Source organism: Ailuropoda melanoleuca, chromosome 9 (genome assembly GCF_002007445.2).
Source record: "Ailuropoda melanoleuca isolate Jingjing chromosome 9, ASM200744v2, whole genome shotgun sequence".
Taxonomy (NCBI): domain Eukaryota; kingdom Metazoa; phylum Chordata; class Mammalia; order Carnivora; family Ursidae; genus Ailuropoda; species Ailuropoda melanoleuca.
Genome location: NC_048226.1, coordinates 78,108,639 through 78,133,177, shown reverse-complemented (window position 1 = coordinate 78,133,177; position 24,539 = coordinate 78,108,639). Strand labels below are relative to the sequence as shown.

The 24,539-nt window shown below is 32.0% G+C and overlaps 1 protein-coding gene across 1 annotated transcript in view; it reads left to right on the top strand.

The window, feature by feature from the left end:
* Positions 1-24,539, top strand: part of CSMD3 (CUB and Sushi multiple domains 3) — a 1,149,842-nt gene that overhangs the window by 1,070,493 nt on the left and 54,810 nt on the right. The window contains 8 exon segments of the mRNA XM_034668518.1: positions 3,109-3,215; positions 3,217-3,283; positions 9,883-10,056; positions 12,753-12,926; positions 15,008-15,193; positions 17,114-17,287; positions 19,266-19,448; positions 23,082-23,258. Of these exon segments, the coding sequence (XP_034524409.1) occupies positions 3,109-3,215; positions 3,217-3,283; positions 9,883-10,056; positions 12,753-12,926; positions 15,008-15,193; positions 17,114-17,287; positions 19,266-19,448; positions 23,082-23,258 (1,242 nt within the window).

The following is a 24,539-nucleotide window of genomic DNA, read 5'->3' as shown; positions in this document are numbered from 1 at the left end:
AAATTCAGTTAATTAACATATAATGTATTATTTGTTCAGGGGTATAGGTTTTTGATCCATCAGGCTTATATAATACCCAGTGCTCATTACAACACATACTCTTTCCCCACTTGATTGAATTGCTTGGTCACTTCCTTTTCCAAACACACTAGAGCAATAATGAGATAATACTATTAAAAAGACTATTTATTCTCATTAAATTTTAAAATTTTGTAACTGTTTTTTTAGTAAATGCTCATGAAAAAAGCATGGGCTTTTGATAACAGAAATCCTGTGTTTGGATTCTAAGTCTTGTTTACTACAATAAACTTAATAATGCCTATTGTAAACTTACAACTTACCAGGCAGGCACTGCTTTCAGCCCTTTACATGATTAATTCATTTATTGCTTAGTTACTATCTTATGAAGAGGTTGATGTTATTATACTTATTTTGTCAAAAAAAGAAACTGAGCCCCAAGTTTAATCATTTTACACAAGACACAGAACCTATAAATGGTGGAGAAATGAGATTCAATCCAAGCAGTCAGACTATATACCCTACGGCTTTTAATCACTATATTATATGATGTTTACTTTCTCTGATCCTAAATTTCATAAGCAAGAAAATTAAAATAATACCTACCTTGTAGTTATTATAAAGATTTAATGGTATGTGTTATGTTGAAAATATCAACTAGAACCCGATTCCCAGCATGACCTCAATAAATATTTATTGAATCTAATTGAATATATTGTTATTCTGTTTCCATGCATTCTTATAATATAAATGGCCAGTGTCTAAGATAGATAAGCTAACTGAACATAGGACATTCAGATGAAATATTATGTAGTCCCTTTGAACTTCCTTCCCTACATTTATTGAGTATTTATTTTGTGCCAGGAAATACGCTAGGCTGAAAATTCATTCTTCCATTTTGTGTCCAACACAACTCTGTGGCATTTATGATGTAAACACTCATAATTTATAAATTAATAAAGGAACCAGAAGTCTAAATAGGATTATGATTATGATGATTAAAAAGTTCAACAGAGCAGACAATGGTCTTTGTGTAATAAGTATGCAAGTATCTACTATTATTTTACTGATGAATTTCCTATTTTGCAATCTATTTTTTTAACATCCATATAAGGGCATTGCCCTATTTTATAAGAAAATAATATTGATGAATTAAAATCTCAAAAATAGATGTCAAAACTGTAATTGTGATATTCTAAAAGTATGGCATCTATATTTGTAAGTTTTTGCCCTGTTGCTTCACATTTTCTCCTGGTGTTCTTTGCTTTTAGCCTCTTTATTCTTCCAGTATTACTTCATTATACAGGCACATGGGATAGAGATACTTCAAGGAGCTAAGGAAAAAATATCTACAATAAACCTTTAACTCAATCAGGCATTCAAAAATGTTTGTCTCGTTCTTTTGTGATGATGTAGAAGTGTTTAAGGGATCATCTATGATTTGAAGGGTTTAAGGGATACATAAAACAAGGTCCCAGCCTACAGGTAAGAGTAGGGGAAAGACAAGGAATCTAAGGATTGCAATTCATTGAGAAAATGGAAAGAATAGTGATTTTGCTGATTCTCTATTCATCTTTTAAATTTAAAAAATATAAATATTAGTATTATTAATAAGTAGTATAACTACTGCAAAGGGTTGTTGAGGGATTAGTTCAAAACAATTTAAAATTTTATATACAACAATTTAAAGTTTGCAAATTTTCTGTGTAATGGACACCTAATGCCTAGATCTGAAAGTCAGCACTGTGGGGTGGTGGCTAAGTATTGGATTCTAGAGTTTGACCACTGGGTTTTAATTTTGATTTAGCTATTTATAGGCTGTGTGACCTTATTAAAGTGACTATGAGATCCTCTCCTAGTCCATACAATTCAGATATTGACTCCACCTACCTCATAAGAGTTGCTTTGAGAATTACTTTACTTACAGCACTACTAATAGTGTCTGATACAAAATAAGCACTCAATAAACATTATCCACTATTGTTTTTTATTCAAGAAAGACATTTCATTTGCAGTCTTTAAATATGAAGGAGTTATAAGAGCTGGATTCTAAATGACCTAGTGAGTCAATCTCTTTTTCAGTTTTTTAAAACCTACAAAGTGTGAAGTATCATTTTATCTAATGGTTTTTGTGAAAATCAAATTATGTTTTACATGTAAATTTCTTTATAAACTTTGGAGATCTCAACGAAAATTGCTTGTAATTACAGGCATAACTCAGAGATATTGTGGGTTCAGTTCCAGACCACTACAATAAAGTTAATACTGCAATAAAGGAAGTCAAATAAAATTTTTGGCTTCCCAGTACTTATATAAAAGTTATATTTATACTATACTATAGTGTGTAATATCATTGTGTTTAAAAAACAATGTACATACCCTAATTAAAAAATACTGTATCGCTAAAACTGCTAACCATATTCTAAGCTTTTAGCGAGTGGTAATCAATGATCACAGATCACCATAACAAATATAATAATAATGAAAAAGTCTGAAATACTGTGAGAAGTACCAAAATGTGACACAAAGACACAAAGTGAGCAAATAATGTTGGAAAATTTCACTGATAGGCTTACTCAACGCAGGGTTGTCACAAACCCTCCATTTGTAAAGGCACAACATCTGCCAGTACAATGCAGTGAGGTACTCCTGTACTATTTTAGCATTGTTTCTTATTTAAGAGGAAACTTTGGCTCCGGTAAGTCAAAAGGAATTCCCAGTGTCACTTTGTAAGTCAGAGAAATATTTGGGACCAGTAAATTACCATTTTCACCTCGTGATTTTTTTTTTTCTTTTATGACAACCTGCTGAGTGACCAGATTGGCTCACCCAAAGATCCAAAAATAGCTTCATTACATGTTGCTGTCACTCAGAAGGTTTTAAGAGAACTCAGAGAGGATAGATTGTAAATCATGTCATCTATTTTCTCTGCATTTTCACACTTATTCAAACATGTCTTACAAATGTTGATTTCAGTTGTGAATACGTCAGATCAGAGAGAATTCAGAATGTTAAAAGCATGGTTTTTTTTCAAGTGCACATTGACTATGTTTTTAAGCATTATTATTATTATTTTTTATTGTTTTCAAGTTATTTCCTGTGGAGAACTACCTACACCTCCAAATGGAAATAAGATTGGAACTCAAACTTCATATGGCTCCACGGCCATCTTTACCTGTGACTCCGGATTCATGCTTTGTGGGCTCTGCAGTACGGGAATGCCTTTCTTCAGGTCTTTGGAGTGGATCTGAAACCAAATGCCTAGGTACAGATTTTTTAATCATTTTAACCAACCACACCCCCACCCACGCCTCTGAAAAGGAGGCAGCCCTTTTTCTATAACAAGAGATGATCATTTATATTCACTCAGTAAGGATGCTAACCAGAAAATGTTTAACTTTAAAAATGCCTCATGGTAGAAAAGCTATTAAACAGATAACTCTTAAAGTTAATTAACTAGTATTTCAAATGAGAATCTTATGTCATTAAGGAGAGACACATTTTCTTCCAGGCATGTGAAAATAAAAAGGTGAAAACTAATTGCTGAAAATTATATGTCTGCATACTCAGCTGGATTAATCACTGTAGCAGTTAATTCGTTCTAAACCATAGTCAATTCTCCTTTCACCTATTTGCTTAAGGTAATGATCGAAGGAGAAAGACGATTTCCGCATTTAAACTCTTTCTCCCTTTTAATTTCATAAGATTTTAACATGTGTAATATCACTTTCTATTAAACTCTTAAAATATCTTTTTTCAAACCTGATTTTAGTCAAATAGGATTTTTCCCCCCTTAGGGTTTTTTTTTAATTCATTATAAAAAACTGTTGAGTTAAAGAAACTGAACTAACTAGTTCTTTTTTGTCCCTCCTCCTTTATTATTAAGAGAATATTATGATTTATGCTTTATCTTTTTTCAAAAACTTCAATAAATTTTTTAGTAGAGAATGGTATGATTTATGCTTTATTTTTCTCCAAAATGATTTCAAGATATGACAGCAAGTACTGAATTAGGCATAATAAAAATTGTTCTAATAATTATTCACTTGTCTGTTGGGAACAAGAGATAATCTTTTTGTTTACTAATTTAAAAATCACTGATGATTACGAACAGGGTATTGCTAGATGGGGACAGTGCTTTGTCTATAAATATTTACTCTATATAAGAATATGAGGCAAGGCAGAAAACTCTATACTTTAGCAATTTAGATACATATTGTTTTTCTTATAAGCTTGAACATGTTCATGTTAATGCAATCATTATTTGAAACTTAAAAAGGTATAACCACAGGTTTTGATTAAAATCCTTTTTTCCCCTCAAGCGTATTTGTTAATAAGTACACTTGGAAGCCTAGCAACAATAGTTTCTTTATAAGAGCATGTATATTTGAATATGCTAAATATTATATTAAAAATGGTACAAAATTAAGTCTTTATGTATTTACATAGGGTTAAATGATCAAAATATGTTTAATAGTTCCAAACCAATTTTGGTTATGCAGATTTCAGCTACAGATTACTTAGTTTACATATAAACTTGAAAATATATGTGTGATCTAAATCTGAAATTCTATATTTTGTGGCTCTATGCCGTGGTGAACTGGTATTATATATTGTGTGTTATTTATTAAATATTGTATAAAGAGGGTGGTTTTATTCACCTGTCTAGAATCCCAATTCTGTTTTCTGAAGAGATAGGATATAAAAGAAAGATTTATAAGAAAACATTGCCTCTCAGTCTATGAAGACAACATCACCATCCATTGCAAAGGATGTCGTGTTGACATCTAATATAAGCTCCAAAGGATGTGGGTAGAAGGAAAATGCAATTGCCAGACAAGCAAATCCTAGAATCTTATGCTTGTACTTGACTTTAAGGATTGATGTAGTCCAGTCATTCTCATGTGTGAAAGAAATAACTTGTCCTTATAGCCACATACACTTTTGGCTAATAATGGCCACTAGGATGTGCTTATAATCATTTCTCTAAATACAGTGCATTTATTCCTAGTCGACTCCCCAGCATCTTATTATGAATTTTTCAGTTTTTCGATTGAAACACTTAACAGTGACACTTGACATAGGGGTGTCTCTATACCCACCACCTAGATTCTACAATTAACATTTTGTCATATTTGCTTATCACATATCTATCCTTCAGGCCTCTGTCAATCCGTCAATTTGTTTTTTTAGATGTATTTAAAAGTAACATGCCGAATTCAGTGCACTTTTTTGCTAAATATTTCAGCATGCATATCATTGCCAAGAGTTTAATATTTGCTTACTCTTCTTTATTTTTTTTTACCATGATAAAATGTGTACACAGTGGAATGTATATATCATAAACACAATGAGATGCATTTTGTCAAATGTGTATAACTCTCTAAATTAAACCACTTTGTAGTTATAGAATATTCCTGTTACTTTGGAAATTTTCCTCACAGCCGTGTACAGCCAATCTGCAGCTCCCTTCAACCCTGAGACAATAATTGTTTTGGTTTGTTTTTTACCATATGTTAGTTTTCCCTTTCTAGAAATCCATGCTAATGGAATTCTAAATTATATACCGTGTAAGACTTCTTTCATTCTCTTTCCATGTTGTTGTGTGTGTCACTATTTTTTTAATTGCTGAGTTGAATTCCATTATATGAATATGCCACATGTTGGTCAATCCCCTATTGATAGACACCTGACCCTTGTCCAGTTTCTGGGCTATTATGAAAAAAGTTGCAATGAATATTCATGTAAAAATCTTTTTGTGAGCATATGTATTCATTTCTCATAGAGATTTAGGAGTAAAATCCTGGAGTGTTCTTGTCTCACATTTTCTCCAGCATGTGGTATAGCCAGTCTTTTAATTTTATCCATTCCATTGGGTGCATAAAGGTATTTTATAACATTTTAATCTGCATTGTCTTGATGATTACTCATAGCGCAATTTCTTGAGCTTTTTGGCCATTTGTAAATTTTCCTTTGTGAATTGGTGAAGTGTCTTTTATATTGAATTGGCTTTTATTATGAACTACAGGAGTCTTTGTATATTCTGGTGGTAAGGCCTTCATTATTATGCATTTTATAGATATTTTCTTGCAGCCTCTGACTTGCTTACTTATTTCTTCTTTTAATAGGCAGATATTTAAAAAGTTTTTAAAGTCTATGTTTTCTGGTTGTTGCTTTCTGTGTCTTGTTTACAAAACTTTTACTCATCTAGAAGTCATAATGATTTTCTTTCCTATTTTCTTCTAGAAGTTTTATAGTTTTAGGTGTTACTTTTATAGGTACTATTTATCTTTAATGTGTTCTTGTATGTATAATAAATGAAATAAAATTGAGGTTTAGTTTTTTACTAGAAGGGTACTAGCACTATTTGTTGAATAGGTTTTATAATAAGTCTTGAAATTTTGTATGTATATCCTTCAAATTTGTTCTTATTTTTCAAGATAACTTTGAATACTATATATCTTTTCCAATTTCATCTAAGATTTAGACTTAGCTTATCAATTTTTATTTTTAAAAATATCTAGTAGGATTATGATCAGGATCACGTTGAATCCATATATCATTTGAGGAGAATTGGCATCTGACAATGTTGAGTCTTCCAATTAATAAGCATAATATATTTAGTATATTTATTCATTTATTTAAGTCTTCAGTTTTTTTGCAATAGCAGTATTTTGTATTTTTAGCATAGAGATAATTTATGTCTATTGCAAAAATTATTCCTGAGAATGTTTAGTGTGTTTCTAATATTATAAGTGAAATTGTTCATTTTTAATTACATTTTCCATTTAATTTACATTTTCACATTGTTTGCTGCTAACATATAAAAATATAATAATTATTTGAAATATTTATCTAGTGTCCTGAAACCTTGCTAAATTATTAGTTTTAGGGATTTTTCTTAAAATAGAATTTTCCACATATATATAATCTGAGCTTAGAATAGTTTTACTTTTCCGTTTTCCAAATTTATGCTTTCTTTCTTCCTCTGTATTAATGTTTACACTGCATAAGACCAACCAAACAATGTAGAACTGGTGAGAGTGGTCATTCCTGTCTTATTCCCTACATGAGGAAGAAAGAATTCAGTATTTCATTGGTAAATACGTTAGCTGGAGGTTTTCTTTAGATGTCTTTTGGCATTTGGAAACTCAATTCTCAACAATAAGCAATGCTCTGGACACCAACCGGTGTCCTAGGATTCCATTCAATTCTGTCTCTACCTGGAGATAGCGTCAGACTCCTTAGGTTAAAGTTTCCATTTTTTTTTTTTTTAAAGATTTTATTTATTTGAGGGTTAGGCATCTAACCGGAGCCTGTGACTCCGGTCCTGGTCTCAGGATCCTGGGATCAAGCCCCATGTCGGACTGGGCTCTCTGCTTAGCAGGGAGTCTGCTCTCCCTTTGCCTCTCTCTTTGTGCCAACTCTGGCTCTCTCTCAAGTAAATAAATAAATGATATTTTAAAAAAAGACTGTGTTTATTTGAGAGAGAGAGAGAAAGTGAGAACACAAGCTGGAGGAGGGGCAGAGGGAGAGGGAGAAGCAAACTCCCCACTCAGTGGGGAGCCTGGGAACATGACCTGAGTCAAAAGCTCGTGCTCAGGCACCCCTAAAGGTTCAGTCTTATAAACAGTCACTTTCCATTCCCCCTTCAGATGCCAGGCATAAGCTCAGGCTATTACCTGTGCTTCTGACAGGCTCTAAATCACAGATTCCTGTGACCCTCTCCTTGGATTTGATTAATTTGCTAAAGTGGCTCACAGAACTCAGAGAAACATTTTACTTACCTGATACAGGTTTATTACAAAAGGTTGTCTCAGGAACAGCCAGATGGAGGGGATGCATAGGGGAAAGTATGTGAGAATGGTACAGAGCTTCCGTGCTTTCTGAGGGCCCAACTCTCCTGAATTTTCTTGTGTTCGCCAAACCCAGAGGCTCTCTGAATCCTGTGCTTTTGGTTTTTGTATGGAGGCTTTATTGCCTGGGCATGATTGATTAAATCATTGGCCACTGGCAATTAATTCAACTTCTAGTCCTTCTCTCTTCCCAGAGGTCAAAGGGGTGGGACTGGAAGTGCCAACCCTGTAATCATGTGGTTGGGTCCACTGGCAACCAGCGGCATACTTAGGTGAGATCTCAAAGCCACCTCATTAACATAACAAGATACATTTTTTTTCCTCCTACCATTTAGTAAATTTCAAGAGTTTTAGGAGCTCCCAAACAGGGACCAAGACCAAATACATACTTCCTACTGTAAATCAGAATATCACAGATGTCTTTATCAGGTTGAAAAACTCCCTTATATTCTAAATGTGTTGTTAGTTTTCATCATGAATTGGTACTGAATTTTGCCAAACTCTTTTTCTTCATCTATTGAAATAATCATATTTTCCCCCTTCACTCTGTGAATATGTCACTATCTCTTTTAGTCTGTCAAATAACAGTGGTTGATTTTATGTATGTTTCTAGTTTGGTTTTCTAAAATTTTAGGGAGTTCTGCATCTATTTTCATGAAGGATATTGGCTTTTCATGTGTCTTCCTGTTTTACTATTGGGGCTGTGATTACCTCATAAAACAAATTAAGAAGCAATCCTTTCTTTTCTATTTTCTAAGAGTGTGTATAATTTTTTTTAACTTAAATGTTTGGTTAAAACACTAAAAACATTTGAGCCTGAGTGGTTTTTGTGGGAAGGATTTTGTGTAGGAATTCAAGTATTTTGGGGGGTGCCTGGGTGGTTCAGTTGGTTAAGCATCTGACTCTTGATCTCAGCTCAGGTCTTGATCTCAGGATCATGAGTTCAAACCCCATATTGGGACCCACGCTGGGTGTGGAGCCTATTTAAAAAAAAATGGGGACATCTGGGTGGCTCAGTAGGTTGAGTGTGGAACTCTTGGTTTTAGTTTAGGTCATGATCTCCAGGACATGAAATAGGTTGGGCTCCACCTCAGCATGGAGTCTGCTTGTCCCTCTCTTGCCCCCTCTGGCCCTCCCTTGCCCCATGAGCACATACACAGGCTCTTCCTCTCTATTTCTAAAATGAATGAATAAAATCTCAAAAAAAAAAAAATAGAATTCAAGTACTTTAAAAATGAAGGACTATTCATATTTTCTGTTTTATCTTGTGTTAGTTTTGGTATATAGTTTTCAAAGTATTTGCCCTTTTCTTCAAACTGTTAAATGTATTGGCATAAAAGTGTCCTTCATATTTAATTTCTGTAAGCTTATAGTGGTAACACTTCATTCATTTCTGTTACTGGTAATTTTGTTCTCTCTTTTTCATGTGTGCTAGATCAATTAACTAGGAGGTTAGCGATTTTTTTTGCTATTTTTAAAAAAGACATTTTTAGCTTAGGTAATGTCCTCTGTTGTTTTCCATTTTCTATTTCCTTGATTTCTGTAACTATCTGCAGTATATCCTTTCATCTACTTCGGCTTTATTTTCTCTTCTTTATTTTGCTCTTCTTTTTTCTCTTCTTAAGGTGAAATCTTAACCTATTGATTGTATATATTTTTTCATTTTCAATAAAAGTGTTTAACCCTATAAATCTTCTCACTAAACACTGATTTATCTGCATCCTTAAATTTTAATATGTTATATTTTTATTTCTACACAGATTGAAATGTTTTCTAACTACTTTTAGACCCAAGTTTTACTAGAAGTAACATTTTCTTTTAATTCTTAAATATTTGGCATTTTGCTGAGTATCTTGTAGTTCTCTTTATGTCATATTATCATGTTTGCATTATTTGTAGCATGCTTGTAAATAAACTTTAAAAGTTTAGTAACATTATATATGTATATAAATACAAAAATAAAACTTAAATCACAATATTAAAAATATTACCTTCTGACCCATTTCAGCGGGTCACTGTGGAATTCCAGAGCTCATTGTGAATGGTCAAGTCATTGGAGAAAATTATGGATACAGAGACACAGTTGTTTATCAATGTAATCCTGGTTTTCGATTGATTGGTTCTTCAGTGAGAATATGTCAACAGGATCACAACTGGTCTGGTCAGCTGCCATCCTGTGTGCGTAAGTAAGCATGACAGAAGTAACTAGAAGCCTCTGGTCTCATATAATTACCGATATTTTTTCCTTAGGCAAGATACATACACACACAAACAAACGCACACATAAAACCATCCATAAAAACAAGAAAGTGGAAGAAAATATTAGAATGTCTGTTATTATTTATGTTTTATCATAAAGACAAGAAATTAAGTTCAGCTATTCTAGTACTTTAATATGAATATATAATATTTATAAATGCATATTCTCATATGGAAGGTATATTTTTGACAAATTTTAACTTACAAGAATTTAATTTCTTGAGACCACTAGGCAGCAACATCAATATTGTCATTATGTGATATTATGAAACTTTTTATAGTGAAAATACTTTGGATAATTTTTTTCTAATAATTATGATGCTATAGCTGTCGTACCAAAATCAGATCCTGATAGAGTGTAATTATTTTGGAAAAAACTTGTCAGGCATGATATGAAGAACTATTGTTCTCATTTCAGTTCCATTACTAATTATATGAGCTAATGCAGGTTATTTAATCTCTCTAGGCCTTAATTCCCTTATATATAAAGAGAATGGTTAAAAGTACTTATAATTATCTTTCCTTTTAGCTTCAAAATCCATCTTATTCTTAAATGCATCAAGATTCCATATACACATCTGATATAATTTCTTATAAAAATTTACATGAAATGTTTAAAATTTATTTAAAATTTCGTTTTACAGCACTCTTTTCACTATTTTAAATTCATACAAAATTGTGTAACACTGTAATTTGGGAATTGTTTCAATAATATTTCTCACTGGTTCAACAAATATCTATCTGACCTTTTAAGTTAATTTACCTATGAACTCTCACATGAAGAATGAAGTGGATTGTAAAATAAAACTTTTTTGTTATTTTTTACATACAGCTGCTTTGCTTTTTGGCTTCTATGTGTATGGCATAGATTTGTCCATTGTGCATTTATTATGACTATAATATCACAAAAATAAGAATAGAGTTGAACATTGATAATTCTTTTACTTTGCTTAATCCACTGAATCTCTACCAACACACAGTGTTTCACATCCCAGTCTAACCTATTTTGGACCAGAAATGCAATTATCAGTGTGATCCTTATTTTTTTCTTTCTCCTGATCTTTTCCATCCACAAATACTGACATTTATATTAAAATTGGTATTAGAAAATGAGAATAAATACTGCAAATATGCTTTTATTATAACTTCATATGATCATACTATAGAGATTTTGGAGGTTTCAGGTAAATAATGCATGGGACTTTTAGCATGGATTCACAGGAAATACTTCAATTATTCTGTGACTAATTATATCCATATTTATAGATTTCATTGTCAAATTTTTATTCAAACAACACATATTTATTGAAGTTCTAGCTTCATGGAAAATACTTCCAGGTGTTGAAATTTAATAGAATAATAGACCATAGAATTAATAATTAATATTACTTTTCTAAGTGATGTGTGTGTGTATGTGTGTATGCACATGCATGCGTGTGCACGTACACATACACACAGACTGATGATTTAAAGAAAGCAAGTTATGCTTGTGTCTGTCCTAGATTTTTTTCCCTTTCATTTATATTCAGGCATAGCCAACTAATACCACTGTTTTTCTTGTTCAATAATTGAGACTATAAAAGAAAATTAGCCCTTGGGGTAAAACTGGTTTCTTTATTGATAATTTTAACAAGAATAAGATGCAGTTAAATTTCCAAATGAGTAGGTTGACATTAACAATACAGCTGAAAAATAATTGCTCTTGGGTCATTTCAAAAGTACTAAAAGTGACTATGGTTTTTCACTGTGCCCAATTATGAAGCACTATTACTGGAGTTGCTCTGATTAATAGAGCGAGATGATGCAATAAAACAGTTCACAGAAATACAGAGTGTTTGGGAAAAGCCTAGCACTACATAAAATCTAGAATAGAACTATAACCCTAAAAACATTTAAATAATTTATCTAATTGATACATTATTTCTAAACAAAATTGTGTTAATTATCAAGTATCAGTTGTGAAGAAAATAAACCAGTAAGGTTGACAGGTTTACAAAGTGTTGTTATTGGTATCTCAAAATAGTAAGGAGAATGCTACTACATCATGTATTATTTTTACTGTTTACATTATATAGCCACATTAATTCTTCAAGCGCATTTTGCTTGACAATGTGTTATTCATAAAAATTAATCATATAAATAACACTAAACTACTTTAAAATTAAATACAAAAAAACTGCCTTTATGGACCATCGATTCTTACTTAACTAGAAAAGGGAAATAGGTTCAGTTTCAATTCTTTCTGCTTCTAACTAGTGACAAGAACTTCATTCCCAGATTTCTTTGAATTTCAGTATTTGTCCAAAAAAACAAACTCCAAAACAAAACAGAGAGAGTGAGAACGAAAAGGTACCATGAAACTTTAAACATCTCTACACCACTTGAATGACATGAGCACAATTATAAATATTCCTGTCTTTACTAATATAATATTTCTATTCTATTAGTCTATTTTGGCACTCTAAATCTCTCTCTTCAATAGTAAAAGTACTTTAAATATATTTTTACATAAAAGTGGTCTTTCCATGTTGTTTGAAATGATTAAATATAACTGTCAGTGATAACTGATAACTAAATATTCTGCTTTGTGCTTCTCCTCTTCCCACCCATTGCTATTAGCTGTTAGCTGTGGTCACCCTGGTAGTCCAATTTATGGAAGAACAAGTGGTAATGGATTCAACTTTAATGATGTGGTGACATTCTCTTGCAATATTGGGTATGTTATGCAAGGGCCAACAAAGGCACAGTGCCAGGCCAACAGACAGTGGAGCCATCCTCCACCAGTGTGCAAAGGTAAACATCTAATTATATTCCAGCTTAGGACATGGTAATAATGTATCTGTGTAAACATAGATGACAACATTTGAAATAACTTGGGCAGAATAGTAGAACGTTTTCAGCTTATAAAAAAAAAGGATTTAATATTGATGTCCTCTCATTAGCTATGCTTTCCTTTTTCCTTAATTTTTATCTTATGTTCTTAAAAGTTGAAATTAGCAGGTTTTATTTTTTGGGTGGGGGCTTTAAACAAATTTAGTTAACATACAGTGCAATATTGGTCTCTCGAGTAGAATTCAGTGATTCATCACTTAACATACAACACCCAGTACTCATCACAAGTACTGTCTTTCATACTCATCACCCATCTAGTCCATCCCCCACCTACCACTCTCCATCAACTCTCTGTTCTCTATTGTTAAGAGTCTCTTATGGTTTGTTTCACTCTGTCCTTTTTCCCCCTACCCATATGTTTATCNAAACTCTCAGTTTGTTCTCTATTGTTAAGAGTCTCTTATGGTTTGTTTCACTCTGTCCTTTTTCCCCCTACCCATATGTTTATCTGTTTTCTTTCTTAAATTCCACATAAGAGTGAGATCATATGGTATTTGTCTTTCTTTAACTGACTTATTTCACATAGCATAATACACTCTAGCTCCATCCATGTCATTGCAAATGACAAAATTTCATTTTTGATGGCTGAGTAATATTCCATTATATATATATACACACCTCATCTTCTTTATCCATTCATCAGTCATTGGACATTTGGGCTCTCTCCATAGTTTGGTTATTGTTTTTAATGCTGCTATAAACATTGGAGTGCATGTACCCCTTCAAATCTATATTTCTGTGTCCTTTGAATAAATACCTAATAGTGCAATTGCTGGATCATAAGGTAGTTCTATTTTTAACTTTTTGAGGAACCTCCATACTATTTTCCAGAGTGGCTGCACTGCTTGCATTCCCACCAACAGTACAAGAGGGTTCCCCTTTCTCTGTATCCTAGCTATACCTGTTATTTCTTCTGTTAATTTTAACCATTCTGATAGGTGTGAGGTGGTATCTCTAGCTCATAATGATTTTGATTTTGATTTCCCTAATGATGAGTGATGTGTATATCTTGTCATGTGTCAGCCATCTGTATGTCTTCTTCGGAAAAGTGTCCATTCATGTCTTCTGCTTACTTCTAACTGGATCATTTGTTNGATGATGAGTGATGTGTATATCTTGTCATGTGTCAGTTAGCCATCTGTATGTCTTCTTCGGAAAAGTGTCCATTCATGTCTTCTGCTTACTTCTAACTGGATCATTTGTTTTTTGGATGTTGAGTTTGATAAGTTCTTTATAGATTTTGAATACTAACCCTTTATCAGATGTCATTTGCAAATATCTTCCCCCATTCAATAGACTGCCTTTTAGTTTTGTTGATTGTTCAGAAGCTTTTTATCTTGATGAAGTCCCAATTGATCATTTTTGCTTTTGTTTCCTCACCCCTGGCGATATGTCTAGTAAGAAGTTACCAAGTTTTATTTTAACTGCTTAGCTTTATTATCTTGTACCTATTTTATTGCTGCATATAAAAAGCATTAAGATCATTTTACTTGTGCTTTGCTTTATAATTAATGGAACTTACCTTTGGCATTTATTTTTTCATATTCTTGGAGAGACTGAGTCCTCATTTATGCCAACACTGGGGGTTCTTAATTGTTTTTTCTATAGAAACAGATTAAAGAGATTTTTGCTGTTTTTCCATTTGCAAAGAGGTACGACATATTTCAAATTGTCTGATAAATACAACCAAATTATAATTTTTCTACCTTTTTTATGGCTTATAGCTTAAGGTATCATTTTTTATGTCTGTACTCAGCAGAATACTTATAGAGTTACAAAAAGTTTTGCAAAAAGTTTTTCCTTTTTTCTATGTTTTCAACCACATGGATTTCACTTCATTATCTATATAGCCCATGCATTAATTTTATTCCTGGAATCTTTGTTTGATTAAATTTACCTTTGAAACTCCATTTCTAATGGAAATCTATCTAGGTCTATATATGTTATTCCAAACATAACTTCCAAAATTGCCATTTGTTTAGTGGTGAACTGCTCTGATCCTGGAATTCCAGCCAATTCCAAAAGAGAAAGTAAAATAGAACATGGAAATTTCACCTATGGCACTTTGGTATTCTATGACTGCAATCCTGGGTATTTCTTATTTGGATCTTCGGTTTTAATATGTCAACCAAATGGACAGTGGGACAAACCTTTACCAGAATGTATCAGTAAGTAGATAATGTGAATTCTTCTTGAGAAAATGCCCTAGAAGCAACATGGATGTTTATTGTCTTATAAACTATCTAGAGTTATATATCAAAAGGATCCTGTTTGTAATTATTACTTTAATTTTTGATTTTATTGTTTCATTTTTTGAAACTATAGTCCACTATATTCTGCCAGTTCAATGCCAAATGCCATTTTTATTAATATTAATATGATTCTTTTATTTTGAGCTTTGATAAAGCAAATAGACGATGAAAAGCAACGTCTGTTATATTCTATGATATTACCATCCCATGAGAGGCAATTACCTTTTGATTTTCTTTTGTATTACTATTTTAAATCTCATTTAAGGTAATATTAGTCTAATGTAAACATCTACCAGGGCTTTAGAATACTTAAGGATTTAGACAAATGTGTGGCTTAAAACTTACTGATTTAAACATTTATCATATTACAGACACATATACATATAATGCAGTAAATGTTGATACACATCATCTTTGAAGTCAGCGAACATTTATTTGAGTGCATTTTGTCATATGTTGTGTTGGAGTTGTAGAATATAAATAAGATAAATTATAGCAGATATGCATAAAATTAGCATGTGTAGTAAGGAAATAATTATGTGAGAACCTAGGGAAATGAACATGAATTTGAAATATTCAGTTAGATAGCAAGTCTCAAGTATAGCAATGTCTCAAAAAGTTGATGAATCATGATTAGAAAGAGAAGAACTTTATAGATTGAAGGAGTAGTGTGTCAAGAAATTGTGCAAGTAATTTTTGATTGTACTAAGTTTCTAAATTAAAAGATTATTTTGTGATAATATTTTAGTTAAAGGTACTTTATGTTTACAGGGTGGGATTTTTCAAAAATGTTATGACATCATGCACTAATGAAGAAACAAAACTTCATGCAGTGTTCATTAAATTTCAGCTTCTATAGCAAATAATTCAATTGTTGATCTTTTGCTTAAAATGTTTTTCACTTCTTTTTGTAGAAAGTCTGTTCTAATAGTTGACTACTTGACTTGCTTGACTTTGTGTGGCTATAGCGTTAAAGTTAAAAATCTTTCATAAGACATGTAAACATGAACTTCTTCAGATTTTCTTAGCTCTCATACTTTTTGACTTTCTTTATTTCCTATAGCTCTCTGGTAGTGTGCAAAGTACTCAAGGGTTTTATTAAACTTATATCCCCTTATGTGCTATTTAAAACTCTGGAGTCATATTGCACTCAATATTTTTCCAAGTTATAACTAAAAGGCAGTACACAGTTAGTTCCCAAGCTACCTCTAGGTTATAAAGAAAATTCAACAATGCACCGATATCTGATTCTGCTATGCTTAGTAGTGTTTTAGTTAACAAGCCAGTGAGTATTTTCATTGTGCAGCATGATTGATTCTGGCTGGGAATGGAATTATTCTCGACTGCATTATTAGAGTGTGTGACACATATCCATTTTCATTCCCTTTTTCTTACCTTCAAAATTCTTCCTTTTGATCTCTGTATGGGCTCATTTTGAATCTTAGATAGCATTGTAGGTCCTTAGTTAGATTATCCACATTATTCCTCTCTCTAACTTGCATATCTTTGTCCAGGCACATACATACTTTAAACTCATGGACATAAGCATATAAACACACACTCACCACCCCCACACATAACAGACTTATACTTACTCATTTAATGCTTGCTTACAGTGTTCCTGTTAAACACTGGTGAGTGGGTTAACAGGATTGCTTATGTAACTGCAACTTCCATTTTATTTTATAAAAGTCAGCTTTCACATGGATTTTTGACTTCTGGAGGATAGGTATATTTGAGCAGATAATTTACTTCTGACTTATTTTATAAAACGTGATGCAGGTTGTTCGATAGGAGATATAAAAAAATTTTATATTCAATAATTATGTATTGTAGTGATTGACTGTGGACACCCTGGCGTTCCTCCTAATGCAGTCCTGTCTGGTGAGAAGTACACCTTTGGGTCCACTGTTCACTATTCCTGCACAGGAAAGCGTACCCTTCTAGGCCAGTCATCAAGGACTTGCCAATTAAACGGCCATTGGAGTGGATCACAACCTCATTGTTCAGGTACCTCTTGGAAAATCGGACAATGTGTGTTGGAAGTTACACTATTATTATTATTATTATTATTATTATTATTATTATGAATATATACACAAAACAATAGGAAGAAATAAAATAATACATTTTAAAAAAATCTCACGAGAGAAGCTGTAACATAGTTTATACATTTATTGGAATACTTCTTAAGGCAATATAAGTTCAGAGCACAAATTAATACTCATCTTGTAGATGACTGCTGATTTAACTACTTTTAGGATGCTACTGTTGTATTGTGCTTTTGTTCATTAAAATGAACTGCTCCATTTTACCAGATACAAAATGTTATTTCAAGATTTTTGGTTAGAGTTCAGTTCTATTAAACTTTCTGCACAATGACTTAATACCCTACTTTTAAAATAAAGCCCTAAATGTTTTAAATTAAACTAAGCCAAGTTTTATGAAAGATATTCACCTATCACTCTTGAGATTCTATAACCCCAATAGAGTTATCTTATAATAAATGAATATTGAGGCTAAAGTTAATAATTTGTTTGCAGAGTATTTGATATCTTTTTTTCAGCTGTTCAAGCCACTGCTTTTCTTAAAAATATCAACTAGGTTTTAGATCTGTGTTGTCTCCCTATTTGATATTACTTATATATTTTTTTCACCTATCAACTAGATGTTGGTGCTTATTTTTCTGCCTGTTTTTTATTTATATACTGCCCATTATTTTTATATTATTTTATCTCTGTGGCGATCATGTTGATTACTTACTAGAAGTTATTTTACATTGTTTTCCCTTTAGGAGTAAAAGTTTTGAAATGGTTACTTATTTCAGAATCTCCTTGTAATTAGTGGTTAATCTCCGTGAAGTGACTGCCTGGGACTTTCAAATTTAGATTTGAAAAAAACTTACTTCTAATGTGACTATACAACTGATTTTAATGAGAATTAAAATTCTTATCTTGGAGTGACTCATAGTTAACTCAGACTACTGATTATACGTAAAAACATAAACTCATATGCATATATCCCAATGTATTAGGAAACTGCTACTAAATTGCCAAAAAAAAATGCACATAGATATTTAAAAGTGAAATAGTGATCTTAAAGTTTTGTGTGATTAATATTACATAACATGAAAATGAGGAGGTATAAAGAAGGATTCCAAATATACCGGGCATGTCAAAAAAGGCATCTGGACAGATAGACAGCATTTTCAATGTATATGTCTTCAATTTTCTTTCTCTCTTTCTTTTAACATATGATAATACTGTGGCAACTGTGATTAAAATTATTTAAGACACGATAAAGGGACTGAATAAATCCTTAACACTAAAATCAAAAGATGAACACCTAGTCATGAGCAAAATCCTTATTAGGAACTTAAGCCAGAAATTTTCATATTTGTTTACAATATATTTTTATATTTTCATATTGGAAAAGATACAATTTATTTATCTTTGATCATTGGCCACTGGTAGAGAAAATCAGGGGGTGAAGTTTTAGACTACAGGAAAAACTATATTGTAACATTTACATTTTCCAGCACATTACAGTTCTAATTTAACAAAAAAAGATTTTCAGCAATTAGAAAATTCAAAGAAGGAAACATGCAAATTACCAAGTCTAGTTTTTAACTTTAGTTTTATAAATCTGTTGTGATTTCAGTTCCTAGTACTATTCAGTTATAAATTTTGTATTAACTTGGTTACTAATCAGGTTTCGGAAATAATACTGAAATGTCTTTAACCTGTTTAACAGGCCCAAATATCACCGATACAGAAAATAACCTCATACTCCGCTACTATTTTCTTCTTCATTTAGGCCTTTTTTTATGACTGGAGTCAGAAAGGAAATGTGAATTATGATTTTGCCCAGTCAACTTGTCATATTAAAACACAGCATGGACAAAAACAAAAGCCTACAAGAATGTTGGACTAAATCATGAACAGAGGAAATGTTTAATGAAATAAATTAACTTTATACTGAATTTCAGGTGATGCTACTGGTACATGTGGGGATCCGGGTACTCCTGGGCATGGTTCTAGACAGGAAAGTGATTTCAGAACCAAAAGTTCTGTACGTTTTGCTTGTGATATTGGTTATATCCTTCATGGCTCAGAAGAAAGAACATGTTTAGCCAACGGCAGTTGGACTGGAAGGCAACCAGAATGCAAAGGTAATCTGAGCAGAAAGTAAATATATTGAAAGTGTTAGAATTTAATGTGTATCCAAATTCAGTTGGTTACTACAGGTGAAATAACTCCTGCCCGTTTGTCCTGTCCCCAACCTTGGAATAAAGGCACCCTCCTATAAAAGAACTATGATAGGTAATAATTATAAAAAATATCTCTCATGAGCTATTTATGCACAAATGTTGTCACATCATAATAAACATCTCAATTAGAAAAGTTAAAAATATTTGTTAAAAGGGTTTATTTTTCCCCCTTTATCACAGTGCTTTGCATAATAGACACTATCAGAGGAAAAATAGATTGTTCTTAACATTACTTTAATATCTGTTTCAGTTTTTAGGAAAAATATAGAAAGATGCCAAAATATATATGAGATTTTTATTAATAGAGTACAGTTGCTAATAGCTAGAATCCTTAAAATTTTCAGTGTTTGAGTAAAATTGTTAATCATTCTGACTGGCTCAGAGGTAAAATAATTAAATCTTTACCAGATTGGCTAGAAAATGAAGTGTTGCTGAAAAATTATCCTTAAATTTAAATTGTTCTTTTTGAGATGAGTTTAGTGCAAAAACTAAACTTGCAAAGGTATTTAAGAAATTTATTTGATGTTATACCAAATGTATTGGTTTTATAAATAGGAAATAATTAGCAATAGAACCTTCTTGACAGTTTCTTGATTGATTATATTTCAGAATCTTTTTATGATGTTTAAAATTAGTGTCCATATTCTAGGAAAGTTAGTTATCTTTTTTTTTAACTTCACCATTTAATCTTAATTAAGAGAGACTGGCAGCTTAGTTGCTATTATAGGGAAACAAGTTGAGAAACAATGTTGCTGAGCAAAACACATTAAGTACGACTATTTCTCAAACTTATTTTCCAAAGAAAAAATCTCTATAATTATATTGTACATGAAATGGTTGATATCTAAACCATCCCTTTGTTCAGCTGAACTGCAAAATATTTTTTATACGAAATGTGTGGTGTTGACTTTGTTTTGATAGTATATACATTATGGATAAAAAAGAATCAGGAGTTATAGCAAATATAACAGAATTAACATTTTTCTCATGAATGGAACTCATACAAATGATTTAGACAAAGAGATTCTAGTAGATGAATGGACAGAGGAAATGAACAGAATATACAGAAGAGCCAAAAAAATAATTGCAACCTATGGAAAAGAATTCTACATAACTGGTAATCAGAAAATTATCATTGAATTTCAAAGCATCATTTTTCACCTGTTTTAAAATGAAATTTTGGTGTATTTGCAGCAAAACTAGAACTTTAAAACACTTCTAGAGGCTTTTTATTGTTATAATATTTTAGGGTAATTTGACAAAAATACACATGTATAGACTATATATAGCTTTGATTTATCAACTTTTGAAGATATTTTTTCCTGAAGAAAATAAAATATTAAAGAAAACACAGAATTGTAATGATGCAATTTTATATTTCTAATTGATTATGACTAGCAACAACTGGAAAGAATTTGAGAGCAATAGGAAAAATCTTACATAAGCAGTTGTATATTTACATGATATATGTATCATCAATAATATTAGAATAAAGGCCATGAGAAAATGTAAATCACGTAAAAGTTAGTTAAAAATTAAGATTCGGAATTATGCACTCTCGTAAAATCATGGGAAATGGTATTCATTGGGGACAAAGTATAAAAGACAGCACACAGAAATGATAATAGAACAGAGTGGTGTAATTTGTAGTATTTTTATTCTCTGTTCCAAATGTTTTGAAATATTATATTACTTTAGTAACTTACAGTANACAGAGTGGTGGAATTTGTAGTATTTTTATTCTCTGTTCCAAATGTTTTGAAATATTATATTACTTTAGTAACTTACAGTAAAATATAAAAACTTTCGTAGACTATATGGATGTGATGAATAAAACACATGAAAATAAAAATATCAAACAAATGTGTTAATTTAATAAATAGAAAAATGCCAATTTTAAGAGTATAGCATTTTGACAAACTGACAAGGATTTTTAAAATGATGGTGCATGATGTTGCAGAAGATGTGTGAAACAAGCAAATTTTTTTACATTATCGATACAAGTACATATTATATCTTGGGTAAATCTATATATACTTCAAAAAATTAAAAATATTTTTCAAAATTAAAAATTGTTCAGACATTCCACTTCCAGAAATTTATCTTATGTTTTATTACTCATATTTGGAATTTAAGAAACAAATGATCATGGGGGAAAAAAGGGGAAAACCAAGAAACAGACTCTTAACTATGGAGAACAAACTGATGGCTACCAGCGTGGAGCTTGGTGGGGGGATGGGTTGAACAGGTGATGGGGATTAAGGAGAGCACTTGGTGTTGTATGGACGTGTTGAATCACTAAATTGTACACCTGAAACTAATATTACAGTGTATGTTAACTAATTGGAATTTAAATAAAAGCTTTTAAAAAATTGGATCAATGTACACAGTTGTATATATAAGCTAGAGTATGTTATGACTATATTACTAATGCTTTTCAAATCCTTCTTGTGTTGTGTCAGGGGTCATGGTACATAACAAATAAATATGACCAGATTGTTATTTTAGGCAGGTACTAAGGAATATAGAAGAAAGTAATTACTCTTGACAACAGATAAAAATGTTTACTATATCATATGTTCTCCTGAAAAAGTTACCTGGAGTTTGACTTTGTTGTGTATGTACACATTTCCTACATACACATACACACAAACATACAAAGGAATGGCAAAATTGAATATTTAAGATGCAGAGAGTAATAAAAATAATACTTCTGAAACTGTATTTATATTTCTTATTCATAAAGAAAAACATAAATTCTATAAAGCACTAAAATACCTTCTTATATTACAGCAAAATTTAGTATTACATTTGACATAGGCTTGCTTTTAAGATAATTAAAAAATTCACTTATGGCATTAATGGAAAATAGTTAAACATAATACAGAATAATTAGTCATATAAGAATTATATACATAAGTGTTTGTGACTCTTGTTTAGGATATATTGCAAACTTAGTGCAAAACATTCCTAGAATTTAGTTACTTTGTTTTTATTCAGTTTATTTTTTGTACACTTCGGCCCAGAAATAGAGATAATAAAGTTTTAATGCAAATAAGTCTTATACTTTCATAAATGAAAATATACATAGATGGTTATAATACTTAAATTGTTTATATCTATCCTCCTAGAAGTATAATTATAATAAATCTCTGTTGCATCTTGTTACATATACTCCAGTTTTACATGAATTGCTTTTTGGACAGACACTCTTACAATCCTGCTTTGGTAGATTTTATAGTACCCAAAGGCAATACTCAAGTAATTACTTTGTAAAGTTTTTACTAAAGCTACTAATAAAAGTCTTTAAAAAAAATAAAGTTGTTATATGATTTGCACCCTGGTAATTAATTAATAGAATCAATATAAATTCGTCTTAAATTTCAACTATTTGTAAAAGATAATTCAGTGCTTATTGTAGAAGATTTTTTAGCTCCTTTGGATAATTTGAAACAATCATTTAGTCACTTAATTTTTTGAGAGAGGAATTCTTAAACCATTTTTATATATACTCTGACCCATTTTGTTTTATAGCTGTACAGTGTGGCAACCCAGGAACGACAGCCAATGGAAAAGTCTTTCGGATTGATGGTACCACGTTTTCCAGTTCAGTTATCTATTCCTGTATGGAGGGATATATCCTTTCTGGACCTTCTGTTAGACAGTGCACAGCCAATGGAACATGGTCTGGAACTTTGCCTAACTGTACAAGTAGGTTTCTTTTCATTTTAAATGACCACTAGTTATGTAATAAATATTTGAGTAGGTAAATGTATATGTGTGTGTTTTATAAGTTAATCAAACCATGCAACGTTGTGAATATTGGTATTGTCTTTCTGATTAAAAGATGGTAGTTGTGTTACAATTAGAAGGCACACTAGAGACCTTAAGAATCCATTGACTTACCAAGTACTGCAGTTGGCAGAGAAAAGAGGAATCACAGAAAATCAGTGCTGTTGTTTTTTTTTAAGAACAGAAGATGAATTATCAGTTGTAATCCAGATTAAATATACAAAGAAAACAATTTTATTTTGTCAGTCACACACATCAATAACTGACCTGGTTTTTAAAATTTGTAGTTGAGGGGCGCCTGGGTGGCACAGCGGTTAAGCGTCTGCCTTCGGCTCAGGGCATGATCCCGGCGTTATAGGATCGAGCCCCACGTCAGGCTCCTCTGCTATGAGCCTGCTTCTTCCTCTCCCTCTACCCCTGCTTGTGTTCCCTCTCTAGCTGGCTGTCTCTATCTCTGTCGAATAAATAAATAAAATCTTAAAAAAAAAATAAAAAATNTAACAGTGTCAGTGGTGGAGCAGCCTTGGCTGACCTGATAGTTCCAAAAATTTAACTGAAAAGACAAGCTTTATACTGTGTGTGGGCCAGTGACCCATTCCTTTTAATAATTTAGCTCTTTTGTGAGTATTTGTATTTCCTGAATGACTGGCTCAAATGAATCACTCGAGAGGAAGATGCCATCAAAGTCCTGTTGTGTCATATCCATGTACCTGGAGAAAGTCGCTCGTAGTTACTATCTTGCCTGCAAAGATTGTGAGCAATGACCAGGCTGTTGAGGTGCCTTGTGTGTATTGTGTCTCTTCAAAGGTGAAGGCGGACTATGGCTAGATTATTGAAATGGGCACTGAATAGAACATATTAGCCACATGTATAATAGCAAAACACTTACCAGTTGTTGATTGGAGTCAGTAAAAAGTAATCTTCCTGGCCCTGTGTCAGCCACAGATACCGTTACATGTAATCTTTTGGGTAATTCTTTACCTGACCTTGGGCAGATGCTCACAGACTGACCACTATTTTGATGAATACTCAAGAAGCTCTCTCCCTAGATCTCTCTTTCTTTCTGTGCACCTCTCTCTCAGGCTCTATCCATTCCGCTGTCTCCAACTCTCAGATCCATCTCTTCAACTCAGGGAGTTCACTGGGCTCCGCATGGGGTTCTCCTCCCTGTGCCAAAGCCTGGAAATTCTCTCAAGGCAG